Below are 21,154 nucleotides of genomic sequence, written 5' to 3'. Positions count from 1 at the left end.
TACGTTTAATGATGGAACGTCTGCAACCCTCTTGAGTAGAGAATTCCAAGGATTCACAGACTGAGTTAAGAAATTTCTCCTTATCTGTCCTAAATGAGGGACTCCTTACCCTGAGACTGCCTGTGTTTTTGCTCCCCAACCAGCAGAAACAGAGGAATAGTGTCCCTTCTATTAAACCCCCTCAGAATTTTGTAGGTTACAGTGAGATCCTCTCTTGTTCTTCTAATCTCCAGCGAATTAATGCCCAATTTACTCAGCCTCTCATCAAAGGACGACCCCCTCATCCCAGCAACAATCTAGTGAACAATCACTGTACTGTCTCCTATGTAAGTACATCATTTCTTAAAGATGAAGCCAAAACTGCACGCAGTATTCCAGATATGGTCTCATCAAAACCCTGTACAACTGGAGCATGACTTCTTTATTCCAGTACTCCAATCCACTTGCAATAAAGGCCAACATGCCGTTTGCCTTCCCAGTGGTTGCCGCACCTGTATGCTGTGTTCCTATACAAACACACTCAACTCTTTTGAACATCAACACTTAAAAGTTTCACAACTTCTAGAAATATTTTGCTTTTCTATACTTGGGGCCAAAGTGAATAACTTACATTCGGCTCCACCTGCTATCTTGTTGCCCAAGCACTTGTCTGTATCTCTTTGCAGCCTTGTGTAACCTCCCCACAACTTACCTTCCCATCTAGCTTGGTATCATCAGCAAACCCTGATTAGTTTGATTCAACTTTCATACTTGCTGTTACTTCATCATTAATATAGATTGCAAATAGTTGAGGCCCAGCCCTGATCGTTGCAGCATTCCACTATTCACTGCCTGTCAACTAGAAAAAAGCCTGTTTATGCCCCTTATCTGCTTTCCATCCATTAACCAATCCTTTATCCATGCTAATATATTACCCCTTAATCCAAGAGCTCTTATCTTGTTTATTACGTGTGCACCTTATTGAATGCGTTTTGGAAATCCAAGTATACTACATCTATGTGTTCCCTTTTATCTTTTTACTAGGTACACTCTCAGAAAACAAATACATTTGTCAAACAGGATTTCATCTTAGAAAAACCATGTTGACTTATTCTAATCTTACTATGCTTTGCTAATAACGTTATTAAGATTTCCTTAATAATAAATTCCAGCATTTTCCCAACAATTGATGTTAAGTGCCCAGTAGTTCACTATTTTCTGTTTTCCCTCTTTTCTTGAGGATTGATGTAATCTGTAATGATTTCAGGAAGCAGTGGCAATCAATGGGATGAGCTTTGGTGTCGTGAATTCTCTGAAATGAGCAGTAGTCTTGAGTGTGAATTCTCAGTGTGATTAGCAAAGCTTTTGTGTAGGTTTGCAGATGTCACATGGCCTGTGGTCTGTGCTGTCTGAGATCTTATCTGCCGATGATGCCCGTTTGGTACAACCTCAGACTCAGTATAAATGGTGATGGTGTGCAAGCTAACACCCTACAACATAAGAGAATGTCTGAGGTAGTGCTTCAGTTTAATGTTAAGAGCTTATAATAGTTTCACAGGGATCCTTGGAAAAACACACTTGGAGAATGATTTTTTATTTCATTAAAATGAAAAGTTCAAAACTTAGGTGCTGCAGAATTTTCTGTAAGTGGCTTTAACAAGAGAACTAAAATGGCAAATCTCACTGTTTGTAGTTCTCAAAACCCTGCTATCAAAAGAATATTAACATCTTCCAGAGATCTTGGAAACAAATGGAATTTAGAGCTTTAAATTGTACAATGTATTTATTTCTATTTGAGAAAACGGATTGAGGATATTGTGATTTAGACTCTTAAAATATTAAGACAAATGGACAGTATGGATTCAAGCAGAGAAACAGAGAACGGAATTATAACGTTAAAGGAATTTATTCCCAGATCAAACTGTTCATATTAGATCAATTACACAGGATTATAAAAAATCTGAATTAATTTCTAGTTAGTATAAAAAAGACAAGGACAGGGACTGAGCATTAGGATTAGTAACGAATGAGAGGCAAGGACTGATAAAATTTTTAAGTTTAAAGTTAAAGTTTATTTATTAGTGTCACAAGTAGCGGCACAGTAGCACAGTGGTTAGCACTGCTGCTTCACAGCTCCAGGGTCCTGGGTTCGATTCTTGGCTCGGGTCACTGTCTGTGTGGAGTTTGCACATTCTCCTCGTGTCTGTGTGGGTTTCCTCCCACGGTCCAAAGATGTGCGGGTTAGGTTGATTGGCCATGCTAAGAAATTGCCCCTTAGTGTCCAGGGTAGTGGATGTTAGAGGGATTGGTGGGTATAATATGCAGGGATATGGGGTTAGGGCCTGGGTGGGATTGTGTTTGGTGCAGACTTGATGGGCCGAAGGGCCTCTTTCTGCACTGTAGGGTTCTATGATAAGTAGGCTTACATCAACACTGCAATGAATTTACTGTGGATGTCCCCTGGTCGCCACACTCCAGCGCTTGTTCGGGTAACACTGAGGGAGTATTTAGCATGGCCAAAGCATCTAACCAGCATGTCTTTCGGACTGTGGGAGGAAATTGGAGCTCCCAGAGGAAACCCATGCAGACACGGGGAGAACATGCTGACTCCACACAGACAGTGACCCAAGCTGTGAGGCAGCAGTGCTAACCACTGTGCCACCTTGCCGCTGATATTGAGAAAGAGAGAGAGAGAGAGAGACCAGTAATTTTACTGTCCTGCCCACCATGAGAATTGGCACAGGCAAGTGGTGGACCGTGGAAAGGTCCTTTGACCTTGGATGGAATTTTATGGTTTTGGGACGAGCAAGGCTATAAAATCCCGCTCCAGGTCAGAGGGTTTGGGTCAGTGCCAAAGGAAGGTGGGGAGGTGGGGGAGGCAGGGACCCAAACAACAACATTTGAAGGAAAGAAGTTGATCAGTCGGGGAATCGTTTGATCCCACTGAGCTGGAATTTGGTGATGTATTACTGGCCACTATTACATTTTTCAACATGCATGAAGTTTCAGGAATCCTACACACAAAAATTTGCACATTGTAGGGAGTTGGAGAAGAGCAACAAGAATATATTTTGGAATTATTGAGAACACAAGGCATAGGAGCAGGAGTAGACCATATGGCCTGTAGAGCCTGCACTGCCATTCAGTATGATTATTGTGGACCTTCTGCCTTGACTTTCCTACCCTCTTCCCATATCCCTTGATTCCTTGAGAAAGCCAAAAATCTGCCTTCAATATTGTTATCAATAGGGGATTTTCACAGTAACTTCGCTGCAGCGTTAACGTAAGCCTACTTCTGACAAGAATAAAATAAACTTGTAAAAAATAGATTATTCATGAACCTCGGGTAGAAGATTCCAAAGATTCACTGCCACCTCAGTTCCTAAGTAATGGACCCTTGTCTTAAGAAGTTTAAAGTTTATTCATGTCACAAGTAGGCTTGCATTAACATTGCAATAAAGTTACTGTGAAAATCCTCCAGGTGCCACACTCCAGCACTTGCTTAGGTACAGAGAATTTAGCACAGCTAATGCACCTAACCAGCACCTGGAGGAAAACCACGCAGACACAGGGAGAATGTGCAGACAGTGACCCAAGCCAGGAATTGAACTTGGTGCTGAGGCAGCAGTCTAGCCGTTGCTTCACCACTGTACCTGTGTTCTAAATTTTCCAGTCAGAAGGCGGGGGTGTTAGGGATCAACCTCTCAGTGACTACCCTGTCAAGCCTCTTCAGAATCTTATAGGTTTCGATGAGATCACCTCTCATTCTTCCTAACTCCAGAGAATGTAGATCCTCTTGTCATAAGACAACCCTCTCATCCCAGGAATCAACTTAAGTGAGACTTCTCAAGGGCAATTAGAGGCAGGCAATAAATGCTTGCCAAGCCAGTGATGCCCACGTCCCATGCAAAAAACAAATAAAACCTTTACGGTACCATCTCTGAAGCAATGAACGCATATTCTTCCTTGTACGTGGAGACCAAAGCTATGCTCTCTGTGAAGTCCTTCACTGAAGTCCTGTACAATGGTAGCAAGACTTCCTTATTCTATTCTCCAAACCCCTTGCAATAAAGGCAGAATGTATTAATGTCTTCCAAGGTGTTTGCTGTACAAGTATGCCAAGTCTCTCTAACCATCGTTTGTTAAAGTGCCTGAAAGAAAGTTTTTCAATCCATTCCATGCATTGTGTTCTTTACACTGTGTACTGCTGATTTCTGTTTGTTTCTCTTATCCTATGTGTACTGCTGATCTGTTCACTTCCCTCATACTCAGCGTGTACTGCTGATTTGTTCCATTTCCCTTACCCAGTGTGTACCACCAATCTCTGTTCATCTCCCTCACAATGTAGAGATGCCGGCATTGGACTGGGGTAAACACAGTAATAAGTCTCACAACACCAGGTTAGAGTCCAATCAGTTTATTTGATAGTAATCTTACAAGCTTTCAGAAACGGTGTTCTTGACAAAGGAAAGCCGTTTCCGAAAGCTTGTAAGATTACTATCAAACAAACTGGTTGGACTCTAACCTGGTGTTGTGAGACTTCTTGCTGTGAATCTCCCTCGCACCCAGTCCATACCACTCTGCTCAATTGCCTCTTACTCTGTGCCTACCACTGTTCTTTGTTCCTTTACCGCTTACCACTGCTCTCGTCATTTCCATCACAGCCAGTGTGTATCACTGATCTCTACTCGTTTCCCTCACATGCAGTCCATACCGCTGTACTCTGTTCATTTCCCTCACAGCCAGTGTGTACCACTGATTTCAGCCTGTTCTCAACATATGATATTGGGATAACCCCAGCAGTAGCTGCTGATGTTAATGCTGTGACCTGAGGGAGTGACTAGCGCCTGCTGATGTGGTCAGCCTGCTTCTGAAGGTGATGGAAATGCCTCCAGCAGCTGCCAGTGGTGTGGTCAGTACTTTTATGATACAATGTCAATTCCATTAGTTCTGACATTCTTGTTACTCATTTTCTTCTGCACTGTATTGCTCAGCTGTATGTGTGGTTGGAGGAGTAGACAGAGACACTGGTGATTCTCAGTCCAAAGCCGGGAAAATAAAATGCAGAATTATGAGCCGGTCTGTGATTGGGATTAGTTAATGTGAATTGTTGAATTGCTCAACACTGCTACTGTGTGTGTCAACATGATGTTGAAATATGGCTGTAAATTAACACAGTGTGCAGTGTTGCAGTAGAAGCAAGCCATACATGCAACTTCCAGATATATGTTGTGCACTATACCCCAATGTTATACAGTGACAGACCTGTCCCACAGTATTGTACCCCAGTGTTATACAGCGACAGACCCATCCTCACCAGCATTGTACCGCAGTGACAGACACGTCCCCACCAATACATACCCCAGTGTAGTACAATGCCGGACCTGTTCCCACCAGTACTGTACCTCGGTGTAATAGAGTGATGGACTTTTCCTCACCAGTACTGTACCCTGGTGGTATACAGTGACAGACCTGTCCCCACCAATACTTTTAGTGTTATACAGTGACAGACCCATCTCACCAGCACTGTACCACAGTGTTACACAGTGACAGACACATCCCCATCAATACCATACCCCAGTGTTATACAATGCCGGACTTGTTCCCACTAGCCCAGTGTTATGCAGTGATGGACCTGCCCTTACCAGTACTGTACCCCAATGTTATATAGTGACAGACCTGTCCCACCAGTACTGTATCCCAGTGACAGACCCGTCCTCACCAGTGCTGTATCCCAGTGTTATAGAGACAGACTCGTCCCCACCACTTCTGTACCCCAGTGTTATACAGTGACAAACTCATCCCCACCAGTACTGTACCCTGTGTTATACAGTGAGAGACCCTTTCCCACCAGTACTGTACCCCCAGTGTTATACAGAGACAGACCAATCCTCACCAGTACTGTACCCAATGTTAGACAGTGAGAGACCCATTCCCTCCAGTACTGTATCCCAGTGTCATACAGTATCAGATCTGTCCTCACCAGTACTGTACCCCAGTGTTATACAGACAGACCCATCCCCATCAGTATGGTATACAGTGGGAGACCCTTCCCCACCCAGTACTGTACCCCAGTGTTATACAGAGACAGACCCATCCCCACCAGTACTATGTCCCAGTGTCATACAGTGTCAGACCATCCTCACCAGTACTGTACCCCAGTGTTATACAGTGACAGACTTGTCCCCCACAGTATTGTACCCCAGTGTTAGACAGAGACAGGCCCATTCCCACCAGTACTGTACCACAGTGTTATATAGTGACAGACTCATCCCCACCAGTACAGTACCCCAGTGTTATAGAGATAGCTCCTTCCCCATCAGTACTGTACCCCAGTGTTATATAGAGACAGACCCACCCCATCAGTACTGTACCCCAGTGTTACACAGTGACAGACTCGTCCCCACCAGTACTGTACCCTAGTGTTATTGCAGAGACAGACTCATCCCCATTAATATTGTATCCTAGTGTCATACAGTGACAAACATTCCCTATCAGTGCTGTAGTTAGTTTTGTTTTGTAGTGATAGACCTATATGTGGCCTGTTAAACAATCCCTTTATGTTCCATGTATATTGTCTCTCTAGCTGGTGTTAATGGATTTTTTTCTTTTGCGTTTAGTTTGAGTTGCCATCCCTCGGTGTGAGATTATCAGACCCCGTTGAGGATGTCACGGCGTAGCACACGTCTTGCAACAAGTGGTTATTATCAAGAAGATGATGATGCTTCGAGCAGCAGTGGCGGATCTGTTACCGGGAGTGTTGTGTCCTACAAGGAGAGTCCTGTCAGGTGGGTCCCATTAACTCTCAAAACTGTGCACTCTTAGAAATCTGACAGGAAACAGGTGTTTCCAGTGTCTATTGTCGAATCATTCTTGCCCAACTCTGTTAAAGCAGAACGAAACTAAAATGCAAATTTCATCAGTCTGCCATCTTGTAATCCTTGATCGCTGCTTTGAGATCACATTGTACCGAAGAGATTTAATAATGAACTCGTGAATCCCATACTCATCAGTAAGAGGTACAATAGCTGAGATTACTCAGCCCCGGGGAGGGTAATATGTATGACAGCTGTTATTGTGGGCAGAAGTGATTTGCAGCTTGTTAAGGAGGTAGGGGCAGTTCTGATTCCAGAACTCTCAGATGGGGCATCAGGTTCTGTTGCTACTGCAGTCGAGAGCTTCCCTTCTCACTGTGAACTACACATCGTGAGTGCTGTAGACACACTGGCTTAAATTTTATCGGCACGTTCGCTCGAGGCTCATAAAATTGCACCCGAGGTCAATGGAGAATGCTGTTCTGCAAGGGGCAGGAGTGGTGGTAAAATCAAGGCCACTGAATCAGGTAGGTCTTCAACCATGAAAATGATGTGGCTGTACAGTGCAAGATATTGAATAAAATTATGAAGTAGAAAAGGCCTCATGTCAGTGGCAGAGTGAAAAATTGGAATGAGAAAGCCCTATCAAATCGGATGGATGGTAATGAACTTTCAAGTTTGTTGTCTTTGTTTCTTCAGGATTTGGCCTATTTTTGCCTAGCTTTAGTTGACTTTGTGTTGTGACTTCTCTTTGCCCTGTTGCAATCTGTGCTTCCAAGATGATTCAAGGCAGCAGTTCCAGGATTCAGGCCTAGCAACAAAGAAGGAATGTTGATATTTTTCCAGATCAGAATGGGAATGGCCATGTTTTTGACATTACTGCTCAAGAGCTTAGAATAATAGAAAATCGTGGATAATTTATGCCACAGAACAAGACTATTTGGCCTATCATGTGCCTGTTGATTGTACAGCCTAACCAGCCTAATCCCAACTTCCTGCACTAGGTTACATTGGCTCTTCAATTAGACATCCAAGAACTTTTTAAATGTGGTTAGGGTTTTTGCCTCTACTACTTAAAAAGATTTCCCATGCTCTCTGCTTCATCTGGGAAGATGGCCAAATGCACCAAGAAGGTAGAGGGGTCATGGGGAAATACGGGATTATTCCCTTAAGCCACTCAATTCCCTTAAGCATCTTGTATACCTTAATTAGATCTCCTCTCATTCTTCTAAACTCCAATAAACCATGAGATACGAAAACTTGATGCAACTTCTCTATTGTAATGATAACTCTAATGTGGCTCATGATGTGTACTTCTAACCACTTAGAATGCAAATCCACAATGACTAGAAACATCTGACCCTTAAAAGGCCCTGCAAAGTCCACATAAAGCTTAGACCATGGACAATCAGGGCAGTCCAATGGATATAGTGGTGTTGGCTGTGCCACCTTTTGGTTGCAGAACAGGACTTCACCTTTGTATTCCAGGTCCTGATTCATATTAGGCCATCAAACATACGACCCAGCTAAACCTCTCATTCATGAGGCACCTAGGTAAGCCTCATGAGCTTTATCCAAGACTTGTGACTGATCAAGGGGGGGGTGGGACAATCACTTTGGACACCCAAGGAATGCAACCATCTTGCACACTTAGCTTTAGGGGCAGCACAGTGGTTAGCACTGCTACCTCACAGCACCAGGGTTCAGTTCCTGGCTTCGGTCACTGTCAGTGTGGAATCTGCACATTCACCCTGTGTCTGCGTGGGTTTCCTCCAGGTGCTCTGGTTTCCTCCCACAGTCCGAAAGATGTGCTAGTTAGGTGCATTGGCCATGCTAAATTTTCCCTCGGTATACCCGAACAGGTGCCGGAGTGTGGCGACCTGGGCATTTTCACAGTAGCTTCATTGCAGTGTTAATGTAAGCCTACTTGTGGCTCTAATAAATAAAAATAAATTTGTCTTTCCACTTTGCATATGGTCTCAATTCATCATCACCTATAACAGTAGGCCAACCATGCATGAGGATCTCTTGGCCTGAGACAGGACAGGATCCCTGTCTGCCCACTGCTTAATCTGTTTAGCATTCACTAGACAATGTGAAAGTCTCTCAAGCAGGAAAATTGTCTCTGGAGGAAGTAATATCTTGATGGGCATGTCTGGTAAAGGAAGTTATCTTAATCCAGCAACAAAGTTATCAACAGACTGTACCGTCTTCCAAAAATGACTATGGAACTTGAAATTCTGGACAGTTGTTGAGGGCTTAGGATTGTGGTGATTCTGAGTGAGTGTAACTAAATCTGTAAATGAATTGAACTGGGTGTAGGAGTAGAGTTGAGAGAAATCAGGAGGGCAAAAAGGGGACACGAGATTGTTTTGGCAGATAAGGCAAAGAAGAATCCAAAGAGCTTCTACAAATACATAAAGGGCAAAAGAGTAACAAGGGAGAGAGTGGGGACTCTTAAGGATCAACAAGGTCATCTATGTGCGGATCCACAAGAAATGGGTGAGATCTGAAATGGATATTTCTCATCAGTATTTACTGTTGAGAAAAGTGTGGATGTTCGGGAACTTGGGGAAATAAATAGTGATGTATTGAGGAGTGTACATATTACAGAGAAGGAGGTGCTGGAAGTCTTAGAACAAAGAACAACACAGCATGGGAAACAGGCCCTTCGGACCAACGAGCCCATGCCGCCATCTTAACAATGTGTTTTTCCTCCTCCACCCTTGACCCATGTCTATGCTTATGGTACCCCCAATGGAAGCCAGATTAAGGGGAGAATAATTTAGGGACAATTTGTTACACCGATCAGTCTAAGAGCACATCTTTGGGGTGTGGGAGGAAACCAGAGCACCTGGAGGAAACCCACGCAACCACAGGGAGAATGTGCAAACTCCCACAGACACTGGCCCAAATCCATGTATCTGCACAGCTAACAGTGATAGTCACTGAGCTGTTGTGGTGCCCATCTGCTGGTCCAGTGTTAAACATACACAAACGGCGCAAAGTACTAGGCTACTCTCGAGCCATCCAAGAGCAGCCCATGCATGCCCCTCGTTAGACAACAAGGTGGACCGACGCACCTGCGGAGTAAAAGAGAAAAACATCAACACATGTAACAGTTGATTTCCAGGAACGTCTCAATGCTCTGATCCTTATTTAAAACAGTCTCCTATAACCCTCCATCCCTGTTTCGCTCCTGTGTCTATCTAAGTACACCTTAAACAAGTCCAGCATGCCTGCCTCCACCACCTTACTTGGCAGTGCATCTAGGAAAAAGCCTGCCACTGTTTACTCTATCTATACCCTTCATTATTTTATACACCTCTATTAGATCCCCCCTCAATCTCCGTCTTTCTAAGGAAAACAGCCCCAATTTACCCAATCTTTCCTCATAACCCAGTCCTTCCATACCAGGCAGCATCCTGGTAAACCTCCTCTGCGCACTGTCCAGGGTCTCCATGTCCTTCCGGTAGTAAGGTGACCAGAACTGGACGCAGTACTCCAAATGCAATCTAACCAACGTTCTGTACAACTGTAGCATTAGACACCAGCTCTTGTACTCTATACCCCTTCCTATAAAGGCTAGCATACCATAAGCTTTCTTCGCAACCTTCTCCACCTGTGTTGCCACCTTCAGAGACTTGTGCACTTGCACTCTCAGGTCCCTCTGCATTTCTATACTCTTAACAGGTCTACCCTTTATCATGTAACTCCCCACTACATTATTCCTTCCAAAATGCATCACCTCGCATTTATCAGGATTAAATTCCATCTGCCATTTATCTGCCCAATATACCAGCCTATCTGTATCATGCTGTGTCACCTGACACTCCTCCTCACTATCCGCCAATCCTGCCATCTTTGTGCCATCTGCAAACTTGCTGATCACACCATATACGCCCTCTTCCAAGTCATTTATATATATATTACGAATAGAAGAGGTCCCAGTACTGAGCCCTGCGGCACACCACTGGTGACAGACCTCCAGCTAGAAAAGGACCCTTCCACTACTACTCTCTGACTCCTGTTACCTAGCCAGTTTTCAATCCATCGAGATACCTGTCCCTGTATCCCATCAGCGCATCAAGGTAGCTAAATCCTGGGACCTGATGAAGAGTATCCCAGGACATTGTGGGAGGCTTGGGAGGAAATTGCAGATCCCCCAGCTGAGATATTTGAATCATGGGTGAAGTGTCTGAAGATTGGAGAGTGCAAATGTTGTGCCTGGGAACTACAGGCCGGTGAGCCTCACATCTGTGGTGGGTAACTTGTTGGAAGGTATTTTGAGAGACAGTATCTACAGACGTTCAAAGATGCAAAGACTGATTAGGAACGGCCAGCATGGCTTTGTGAGTGGAAAATCATGTCTCACAAATTTGATTAAGTTGTTTGAAGGGATAACCAAAAAGGTAGATAAGGGCAGCGCAGTTGATGTTGTCTGCATGGATTTTAGCAAGGCTTTTGACAAGGTACCGCATGGTAGGTTGTTGCATAAAGTTAAATCTATACGGATACAAAATTGGCTTCTTGACAGAGCCAGAGTGTGATTGTAGAGAGTTGTTTTTCAAACTGGAGGCCTGTGACCAGCGGTGTGCTTCAGGGATCAGTGCTGGGTCCACTGTTATTTGTCACTTATATTAATGATTTGGATGAGCATATAGGAGGCATGGTTAGTAAGTTTGCAGATGACACTAAGCTTAGTGGCATAGTGGACAGTAAAGAAAGTTATCTCCAATTGCAACAGGATCTTGATCAACTGGGCCAGTGGGCTGACGAATGGCAGATGGAGTTTAATTTAGACAAATGCAAGGTGATGCATTTTGGTAGATTGAACCAGATCAGGACTTATTCAGTTAATGGTAGGGCGTTGGGAGAGTTATAGAACAAAGAGATCTGAAGGTACATGTTCATAGTTCCTTCAAAGTGGAGTCACAGGTGGACTGTGGTGAAGAAGGCATTTGGCATGCTTGGTTTCATTGGTCAGAACATTGAATACAGGAGTTGGAATGTCTTGTTGAAGTTTTACAAGACATTGGTAAGGCCACACTTGTGCAATTCTGGTCACCTTATTATAGAAAGGATATTATTAAACTAGAAAGAGTGCAGAAAAGATTTATTAGGATGCTACTGGGACTTAATGGATTGAGTTATAAGGAAAGTCTGGAAAAACTCTGGAGTGTAGGAGGCTGAGGGGTGATCTTATTTAGGTCTATAATATAATGAGGGGCACAGATCAGCTAGGTAGTCAATATCTTTTCCCAAAGGTAGGGGAATCTAAAACTGGAAGCATAGATTTAAGATGAGAGGGGAGAGATACAGAAGTGTCCAGGGGGCAATTTTTTCACACACACAGTGGTGTGTGGAACAAGCTGCCAGAGGTAGTAGTAGAGACGGGTACAATTTTGTCTTTTAAAAAGCATTTAGATAGTTACATGGGTATAGAGGGATATGGGCCAAATGCGGGCAACTGGGACGAGCTTAGGGGTTTTCTTAAAAAAAGGGACAAGTTGGGCCGAAGATCCTGTTTCCATGCTGTAAGAACATAAGAACATAAGAAATAGGAGCAGGAGTAGGCCATCTAGCCCTTCGAGCCTGCCCCGCCATTCAATAAGATCATGGCTGATCTGTTGTGGCTCAGTTCCACTTTCCCGCCCTCTCCCCATAACCCTTAATCCCCTCTCTTATCAAGAACCCATCAACCCGCTTCTTAAAAATATTTAGCGAGGCAGCCTCCACCACTTCAACGGGCAGAGAATTCCAGAGATTCACCACCCTTTGAGTGAAGAAGTTCCTCCTCAACTCCGTTCTAAACCGCCTCCCCTTTATCTTGAGGCTGTGCCCCCTAGTCCTACTGTCTTTTTTGAGCGGGAAGAGTCTCTCCACCTCTATCCTATCCATCCCATTCATCATCTTATACGTCTCAATGAGATCTCCCCTCATTCTTCTAAACTCTAACGAGTACAAGCCTAGTTTATTCAGCCTCTCCTCATAGCTCAATCCCCTCAACTCCGGTATCAGCCTAGTAAACCTCCTCTGCACTCCCTCCAGGGCCAAAATATCCTTTATTAAGCTGATCTTTCTCTTCAACTTGTGTGTAATTGCAAAACTATATTCTGCACCCTCTCCTTTCCTCCTTCCCTATGTACTCCATGAACGGTATATTTTATCTGTACAGTGTGGAAGAAATAATACTTTTCACTGTATCCCAATACATGTGACAATAATAAATCAAATCAAATTAAATCTGCTCCCCTAATGATGCAATCTCCAAAGCTATCACTCTCCTGCTCTTCTTCCTCCTCTGTACTAAGCTAAGCAATCTATGGTGTTATTGTTTTGGCTTTACTTGTGCTTTTCAGAGGCACTCTTTGGTATTCAGTGGTGAATACTGGTTAGAAAGCAAGAGGTTCTACGGAAGGGTTTGGGTGTACTGAACTACCTGCCTGCAGTCACCCAGTCACCTTTGTTTGCAATCTTAAGTTGAAGGTGATCACCTCCTGAAACATGCTTTCCAAGGAACACATTCTCATGAATGAACTGCAATGACATCAGCTGTCAGCCAAGCTGCAAAATCAAAGCTCCTCCAGCTGATGACACTTTCTGCACTTCTGTGCATCTGGGATATGGGAAGCATCTTGGAGTTCCTACATGGCACGTGCTGTGCAGTTATTGAGTCTGAGGTGCCTTGCAATACTCTATCTATTAGATTACCTACAAGTGGGTGGCTCAGTTGTCTAATATAGTCTTCAATATATTTGATAATTTCCAAGTTATTTATCTTGGGTATATGCTTATTGCACTGAAAGTAACTTAGACCAAATCCCAAGTCTGGGGATATCATATTTTGAGTTATTTTTCTCTCACTTTTCCAAGTTCTTTTTGGTTATCAAGGTTACAGAAAGGGAAGTTTTATGTAACCGTGGTAAGTTTCTGTGATGTACCTTGTTAACAGTGCAGATTGTTGGTGTGGTGTGGGGTCCATTAGAGATATTGGCCTGAATTGTGCTCGCTGGTAGGATATTCCGGTCCTGGCAATGGCAAACCGCTGCTGTGGGTTTCCCTGTGGGAGGGGATTCAACAGGAAATCTCATTGTCAGTGGCAGGATCAGAAGATCCCATCGCCAGCCAATCCAAAACATGGTGCAAGGTCGCATGGAGAATTCCCCCCCTCCATTGCTCTGACAAAGGGTCATCCAAACTTGAAACGTTAGCTGTGTTTTCTCTCCTCAGATGTTGGAGTCAATACCAACTCCAACACATTCTGTCCCAGGAGCTCAGAACAGGAATTGACTAACACTCTTATTCAATTTTCCTCCTACAACCTTCTAACATTAATACTTGGTAGCACAAATTTACTTCTTAATTGCTTTCCATAATCAAATCTGGCAGCATCCTCATTTTAGGCATTGGCTCTTAATCCTGATTGGGTAATTTAAGAGGCTGTTTGAGTGTTGCACTATTCAACATCCTTGGGGTTACCATTGACCAGAAACTCAACTGGACTCACCACATAAACACAGTGGCTACAAGGGCAAGTCAGAGGTTACGAATACCACCCAAAGCCTATCTACCAACTACAAGCCACGAGTCAGAAGTGTGATGGAATACTCCCCACTTGCCTGGATGGCGCAGCTCCAACAATACTCAAGAGGCTTGACACTACCCAGGACAAAGCAGCCCGCTTGATTGGCACCACATCTACAAACATTCAATCTCTCTACCGCTGACACTCAGTAGCAGCGGTGTGTACCATCTACAAGTTGCACTGCAGCAATTCACCAAAGATCATTACACAGCATCTTCCAAACCCCCCCATGACCACTTCCATCTAGAAGGACAAGGGCAGCAGATACGTGGGAACACCACCATCTGCAAGTTTCCCTCCAAGCCATTCACCATCCTGACTTGGAAATATATCACCATTCCTTCCCAGTTGCTGGGTCAAAATCCTGGAATTCCCTCCCTGACAGCATTGTGGGTCAACCCACAGCATGTGGACTGCAGCGATTCAAGAACACAGTTCATCACCACCTTCTCAAGGGCAATTAGGGATGGGCAATAACTGTTGGCCAACCAGCGACGCTTATGTCCCACAAATGAATAAAAAAAACTCAAACAGCGTTAAAGCTTTTTGGGTTGCTGTTCCAATATTCCTCCTCCACCTTAGAAGGCCATTCATTTTTGGAGTTGTATACAACACCAATGTGATGCCAGCAGATAGACAAAAGGACATAGACAATAGACGGACAACTATAGGCCGGTTAGCTTAACTTCTGTAGTAGGGAAAATGCTTGAATCTATCATCAATGCAGAAATAGTGAGACATCTGGATATAAATTGTCCTGTTGGAAAGACGCACCATGGATTCATAAAGGGAAGGTCATGTTTGACTAATTTGGTGGAATTCTTAGACAACATTACATGCACAGTGGACAGTGGGGAACCTGTGGATGTGGTGTATCTGGATTTCCAGAAAGCATTTGACAAGGTGCCGCACCAAAGCTTACTGCATAAAGTAAGGGTGTTACTGGTAATGTATTTGCACGGATAGAGGATTGGTTAACTAGCAAAGTAGAGTGGAGGTAAATGGGTGTTTTTATGGTTGGCGGTCAGTGACGAGAGGTGTGCCTCAGGGATTAGTGTTGGGACCGCAATTGTTTACAATATGCATAGATGATTTGGAGTTGGGGACCAAATGTAGTGTGTCAGCAATAGCAGATGACGCTAAGGTGAGTGTCAGAGCAAAGTATGCATGGGACACACAGTCTGCAAAGGGATATAAATAGTTTCAGTGAGTGGGCAAGGGTCCGGCAGATGGAGTACAATGTTGGTAAATGTGAGGTCATCCATTTTGGTAGGAGTAGCAGCAAAATGGACTATTATTTAAATGGTAAAAAACTACAGCATGCTGCTGTGCAGAGGGACCTGGGTGTCCTTGTGTATGAATCACAAAAAGTTGGTGCAGCAGGTAATTAAGGAGGCAAATGAAATTTTGCCCTTCATTGCTAGGGGGGATGGCGTTTAAAAGCAGGAAGGTTATGCTGCAACTGTATAAGGTGCTGGTGAGGATACACCTGGAGTACGGTGTACAGTTTTGGCCTCCTTACTTGAGAAAGGATATACTGGGAGGGTACAGAGGAGATTAATAGGTTGATTTCGGAGTTGAGAGGGTTGGCTTATAAGGAGAGACTGAGTAGAATGGGGATATACTCACGGAATTCAGAAGAATTAGAGGAGATCTTATAGAAACATTTAAAATTATAATGGGAATAGACAAGATAGAAAGAAACAGGGAAGTTGTTTCCTCTGGCAGGTGAAACTAGAACTAGGGGGCATAGCCTCAAAATAAGGGGGAAGCAGATTTAGGACTGAGTTGAGGAGGAACTCTTCTTCATCCAAAGGGTTATGAATCTATGGAATTCCCTGCCCAGTGAAGCAGTTAAGGCTACCTCATTGAAAGCTTTTAAGGCAAAGATAGATATATTTTTGAATAGTGAAGGAATTAAGGGTTATGGTGAGTGGATGGGTAAGTGGAGCTGAGTCCACAAAAAGGTCAGCCATGATCTTATTGAATGATGGAGCAGGCACAAGGGGCCAGATGGCCTACTCCTGCGCCATGTTCATATGCGAGATCTTGCTATGCCCCGAAAATGTGTGCTATGTTTATTTTCATAACAAACACAATGCACTTTAAAATCATGTGTACGTTTATTTCCAAGAAAAATTCTAGGCATTATGTAAATGGAAGTCTCTTTTTCAGATGTTCCGACGTTAACCCTATCATGATTTAATGAACCTTTATTTACCTTTCAGGGTATTCAAGAAAAAACCGAATGCTAAACGCTCAGGGGCCACACCACGCAGTACACCCGTGCCCAGCATGAAACGCTCAATATCCAACAGCTCAGTGAATAGTCAGTGCAGCCTCGCTAGTCACATCAGCAGTGCCTCCGTGCTGGGTCAGCAGATAACCAATGATTCCTACTGGCAGGAACCTGAACCGGAGCTGGAGTCTGAACCTATTGGTATGTGCCTCATTGAGGGAGGGGGGTTGGCATCATGTTGATTATTCAGAAATCTTGGCTGAGGATACGGTAGCTTTAACACCAAGGTCTAACCCCAGCTGTAGTTCTTGATTTAATGAAATTTGACTCCTAGAACCACTGAATGATGCAGTGCAGCAACATGCCATTTAGCCCATCTAGCCAGTGCCAGCTCTTGACTCGATTAATCCCACCCCCTCACTTCTTTGTCAACAGCCCAGCAAATTTTCCCCCATCTAAATTCATTGTCATTCTACTAAATCTCCCTGTAACATGCTCTGCTCTAAGGAACTGCATTTTTCATTTGCCCTTTGGTTTCTAAACCTAACTTTCAAGTTCTTAATGTTCTTCCAAGATCACATGTGGTTGCCATTTCAGACCACATTTCCCCCATGATGGACCATGATGTATATTTTCTATAAAGCATCCATGAGTGGTGTTTGTGAAAGAGGTGGGTGGAAGATATTGTGGCAACATTGAAAAGTAATACCCAAGTTGTGGATATATAGAAAAAACTAACAGTACAACTTTAGATTTTGGGGTCAATTTTAACCTAACCCATATGGTGGAAAATGAGTGGATTGGGGTCAGATTTCCATTGAAGGGAAGATACGAGAGATTATGATCTCTGCTGTAATGAGTTCCCTCTTACTGTTTAATAGAATGATTTTTGATCAGTCATATGTTATAATGTGTCTAACAGGTGGTGACCCACCTGGCCTTCAGGACAATTATGGGAGGCTGCCTGGAATGGTAAGGAGAGCAAATGGCTACAAGAGCAATATTTTGTCAGCAGCTCCAAATTCCTCCGATATCTACGCACCTTCCACTTCTGGATACTCCTCCGAAGATGAGCAGCTGGGTAAATGGAGTGTTTAGCAACTTTTATTCCCCAACCCCATGTTTTGACTCCCATGGGAAAAAAATCCAGAGTGGGTGTGGGGGGGGGGGGGGCGCATTGTAAATGGGACTTTGGTGTGGATACAAAGCAGCATGGAGGTGCTGGTGGGGGTGATTTGAGTGAATGGTATTGATAAAGGATAAGATGGTGGGATAGGGGCATTGGGGTACTGTGAATGGACTCAGTGTAGGTTCAAATGGGCGGGGTGGGAAAATGTATGACTGTGTGGGATAGGATTAGTAAGTTTGAGGATGACACAGATTGGCTGGGTAGTTAACAGTGAGGGTGAGTGTCTTGGGCTACAAGAATCTATAGACAAGATGGTCAAATGGAATTTAACTTTCAAAAGTGTGAGGTGATACACTTTGGAAGGAGTAATTTGACACGGAAATATTCAACAAATGGCTGGACAGTTGAAAGTTCTGTGGGATGAAGGGACCTTGGCATGTTTACCCACGAACAATCTCCGAAGGCAGAAAGGCATGTCACTAGGGTGGTGAAAAAGGCATATGGGACACTAGTCTTTATCATTTGAGGCATAGATTACAAAAGCAGGGAAGTCATGTTGGAGTTGCGTAGTACTTTGGTGAGGCCACAGCTGGAATACTGTGTGGAATTCTGGCTGCCACATTATAGGAAGGATGTGACTGCACTGAAGGGAGTGCAGAGGAGATTCACCAGCATGCCGTCTGGGATAGAACATTTAAGTTATGAAGAGAGGTTGGATAAGATGGGGTTGTTTTCGTTGGAAGAGAGAAGACTGAGGGGTGAGCTGATTGAGGTATACAAGATTGAGGGGCATGGACAGAGTGGATAAGGAGCAGCTGTTCCCCTTAGTTGAAGAGTCAGTCACGAGCAGACATAGGTGAGGGGCGGGAGGTTTAGGGGGATGTCAGAAAAACATTTTTACTCAGACTGTCTGGAATGTGCTGCCTGGGAGGGTGGTAGAGGTGGGTTGCCTCACATCCTTTTAAAAAGTACCTGGATGAGCGCTTGGCACATCATAGCATTCAAGGCTATGGGCCAAGTGCTGGTAGATAGGATTAGGTGGGAGTTCAGGTGTTTCTCGCGTATTGTTGCGGACTCGTTCGGTCGAAGGACCTCTTCTGCGCTGTATAATTCTATGACAGGTTGTCAATGAATGCACTTGGTGACTGGGATTTTTTCTGATATCGGCAAAGGCTGATGTCAGGTGGGAAAAGACAGTAATGGTAGCTTTCTCCACCATATAATCCAGTATTACGAAAACAATACTGGAAGCCATGGATCCCATTACATATTGCTGGACAGGTTACGGCTTCTGATTTGTCTGCTCAATCAGCAGCTCAGACACTCTGATCTGGGGTGCTATTTTTAAGGCCGCCTAAGTGCAGAGTGAACCAGTTCACCCAGGTGCACTCCTGGGCATGACCTTCCTAGCCCCTGTCCGTTGCACTCACCTGAGCACTCCTGGGCGTACTGCTTGCCAGATGCATGCCTTCAGAGAGTAGTTGTGCTTCAGTGAATCCTGACAGCACTCCATTAAGGACTAATTTTTTTTATAATATTGTTCCTAATGTTGAATGTTGGGAAACATGGCCTGACACTAATGATGGGCAGGGGACAACTGTGTCGTACTTTCATGTCATCATGAAACGTGACGCTGGACTTCAATTTTTTTTGCTCCTTTTGCCAAACCCACCCGATGTGAACAGGAGTGAAAATCCCAGCCAGTGGGGATACAAAATGGGGTTGGGGGTATGGCTGTGAATGGACTCTGCAGGTACAGGTTAGACTTGTGGGTGGGGAATCTGTGAAGGGACTAGGTGCAGATTGGGGGAGACGCTGTGAGTGCATTGATTGGAAGGTTGGGGATATGAATAAGCATGTCCTTGATACTGGATTATAGATAGGAAGAAGTAGTTGTGTTATTTCAGACAGCTAATCCCCAGTGACCCTATTACTAAATGAGTTCACAAAAAGATAATCCCACTGCTTTCTGCAATTTAAATAATCTTTACACCTAACTGGTTTGGCCTCAACTTGAATGATGGCATTAGTGAAGTGTGGGAAAGATTTATGAAAATAGCTTCAGGGGTGAGCCTTCAGTTATGTGGACAGATTGGAAAAACTGGGTTCTCTTTGGAGAAAAGGTTGAAAGGACATTTGGCAGAGGTGTTCAAGATCATGATTCTGGACAGGGTAGGTGGGGGAGAAACTTCCCATTGGTGGAAGGGTTAAAGGCACAGATTTAGGGTGATTGACAAATTAATCAGAGGTGACATGAGGAAAAGCCATTTTATGTAGAGAGTGGTTAGGATCTTGTATGCAGAGTCTGAGAGTCTGGTGGAGACAGGTTCAGTCATGGTTTTGAAACTAGAATTGGATAACTATCTGCGGAGAAAATATTTGGCAAAGATATGGGGAAATGGTGGATTTGTGGAACTAGATGAGTTCTTGTGGAGAGCTGACACAAATATAACATTGCCTTCTTTGTGCTGTATTCATTCTATTAACAAGTCTGTCATTCCCTTATTTTCATTTGCAATGTTACTCCAGCCATTGCCCTACCATCTTCCAGCATAATTGTAGAAATTTACTAGTATTGATATCCTTCAAGTTTTTTTCAATTTTCTCTTTGCAGCTCTTACTAACTTTTTATCTTTGCTTTTTTTTTTGTCTATCCCTGTTCCCTGGATTTGCAATTTTCTTTGCATGTCGTAATGCTCGTTCCATCAGTTTTATGCTATCACTCAGCCTTTTTGTCAACTATGTCTGCTTTATTTGGTAAATAGAGCTCTTTTTTCTGGGGGATATATATTGATGCTGTATTGAGTTGAATTATTTTAGAACACATTGCACTATTTACCTGTAATTTGACTTAGTTAACAAATTTGACCATTTTGCAGTTACCAGTTCAGTTCCTGTCTCATCCCATTAACCTATCCTATCAAAACTTAGAATCTTAGTAATTGTGTTAAGCTTTCTCTTTTCAAACCTAATATTTAAATTAATCCTATTGTGATCATTATTATACAGCCACTTCTGTTAGATTGTTAACTCAGTCTGGCTGAGTGCTCACTACTAAATTTGGTACAACTTGCTCCCTTGGTTCTAGAACATATTGCTGCAAAAATCTATCTTGGATGTATTTGAGATTCACTACCTTTTGAATAAATTATTTGTTCTTCCCAATCTACATAAAAATTAAAGTTTTGCCTTTAATCAACTTTGCTTTTGTTACAAGACTCTCTAATAACTGAATTAATTATTCTATTATTAATTATTGCTGTCAGAAGGCTCGTAGACAACTCTTATTACAGCTTTTAAATTTTCTTTCATTTTGCAATTCTACCCATAGAAAATTGATTGACTGTCTTTGTTTACCTATTAGAAGCAGGAGCAGGCCAGTCAGCCTTTCAAGCCTGTCATTT

The 21,154-nt window shown here is 43.5% G+C and overlaps 1 protein-coding gene across 2 annotated transcripts in view; it reads left to right on the top strand.

The window, feature by feature from the left end:
* sun2 (Sad1 and UNC84 domain containing 2) overlaps window positions 1-21,154 on the top strand; it is a 72,029-nt gene that overhangs the window by 6,214 nt on the left and 44,661 nt on the right. The window contains exons 3-5 of one of the 2 annotated variants that reach the window (XM_080217488.1): window positions 6,600-6,767; window positions 16,611-16,822; window positions 17,544-17,702. In XM_080217488.1, coding sequence (XP_080073614.1) covers window positions 6,646-6,767; window positions 16,611-16,822; window positions 17,544-17,702 — 493 coding nt within the window. In that variant the 5' untranslated portion in view covers window positions 6,600-6,645. The remainder of the gene's footprint in view (window positions 1-6,599; window positions 6,768-16,610; window positions 16,823-17,543; window positions 17,703-21,154) is intronic. The other variant, XM_080217489.1, reaches the window with a different exon arrangement.

The sequence above is a fragment of the Carcharhinus amblyrhynchos genome, chromosome 35 (genome assembly GCF_965287045.1).
Source record: "Carcharhinus amblyrhynchos chromosome 35, sCarAmb.v2.hapA, whole genome shotgun sequence".
NCBI lineage: Eukaryota > Metazoa > Chordata > Chondrichthyes > Carcharhiniformes > Carcharhinidae > Carcharhinus > Carcharhinus amblyrhynchos.
This window is presented reverse-complemented; position numbering and strand designations above follow the sequence as displayed.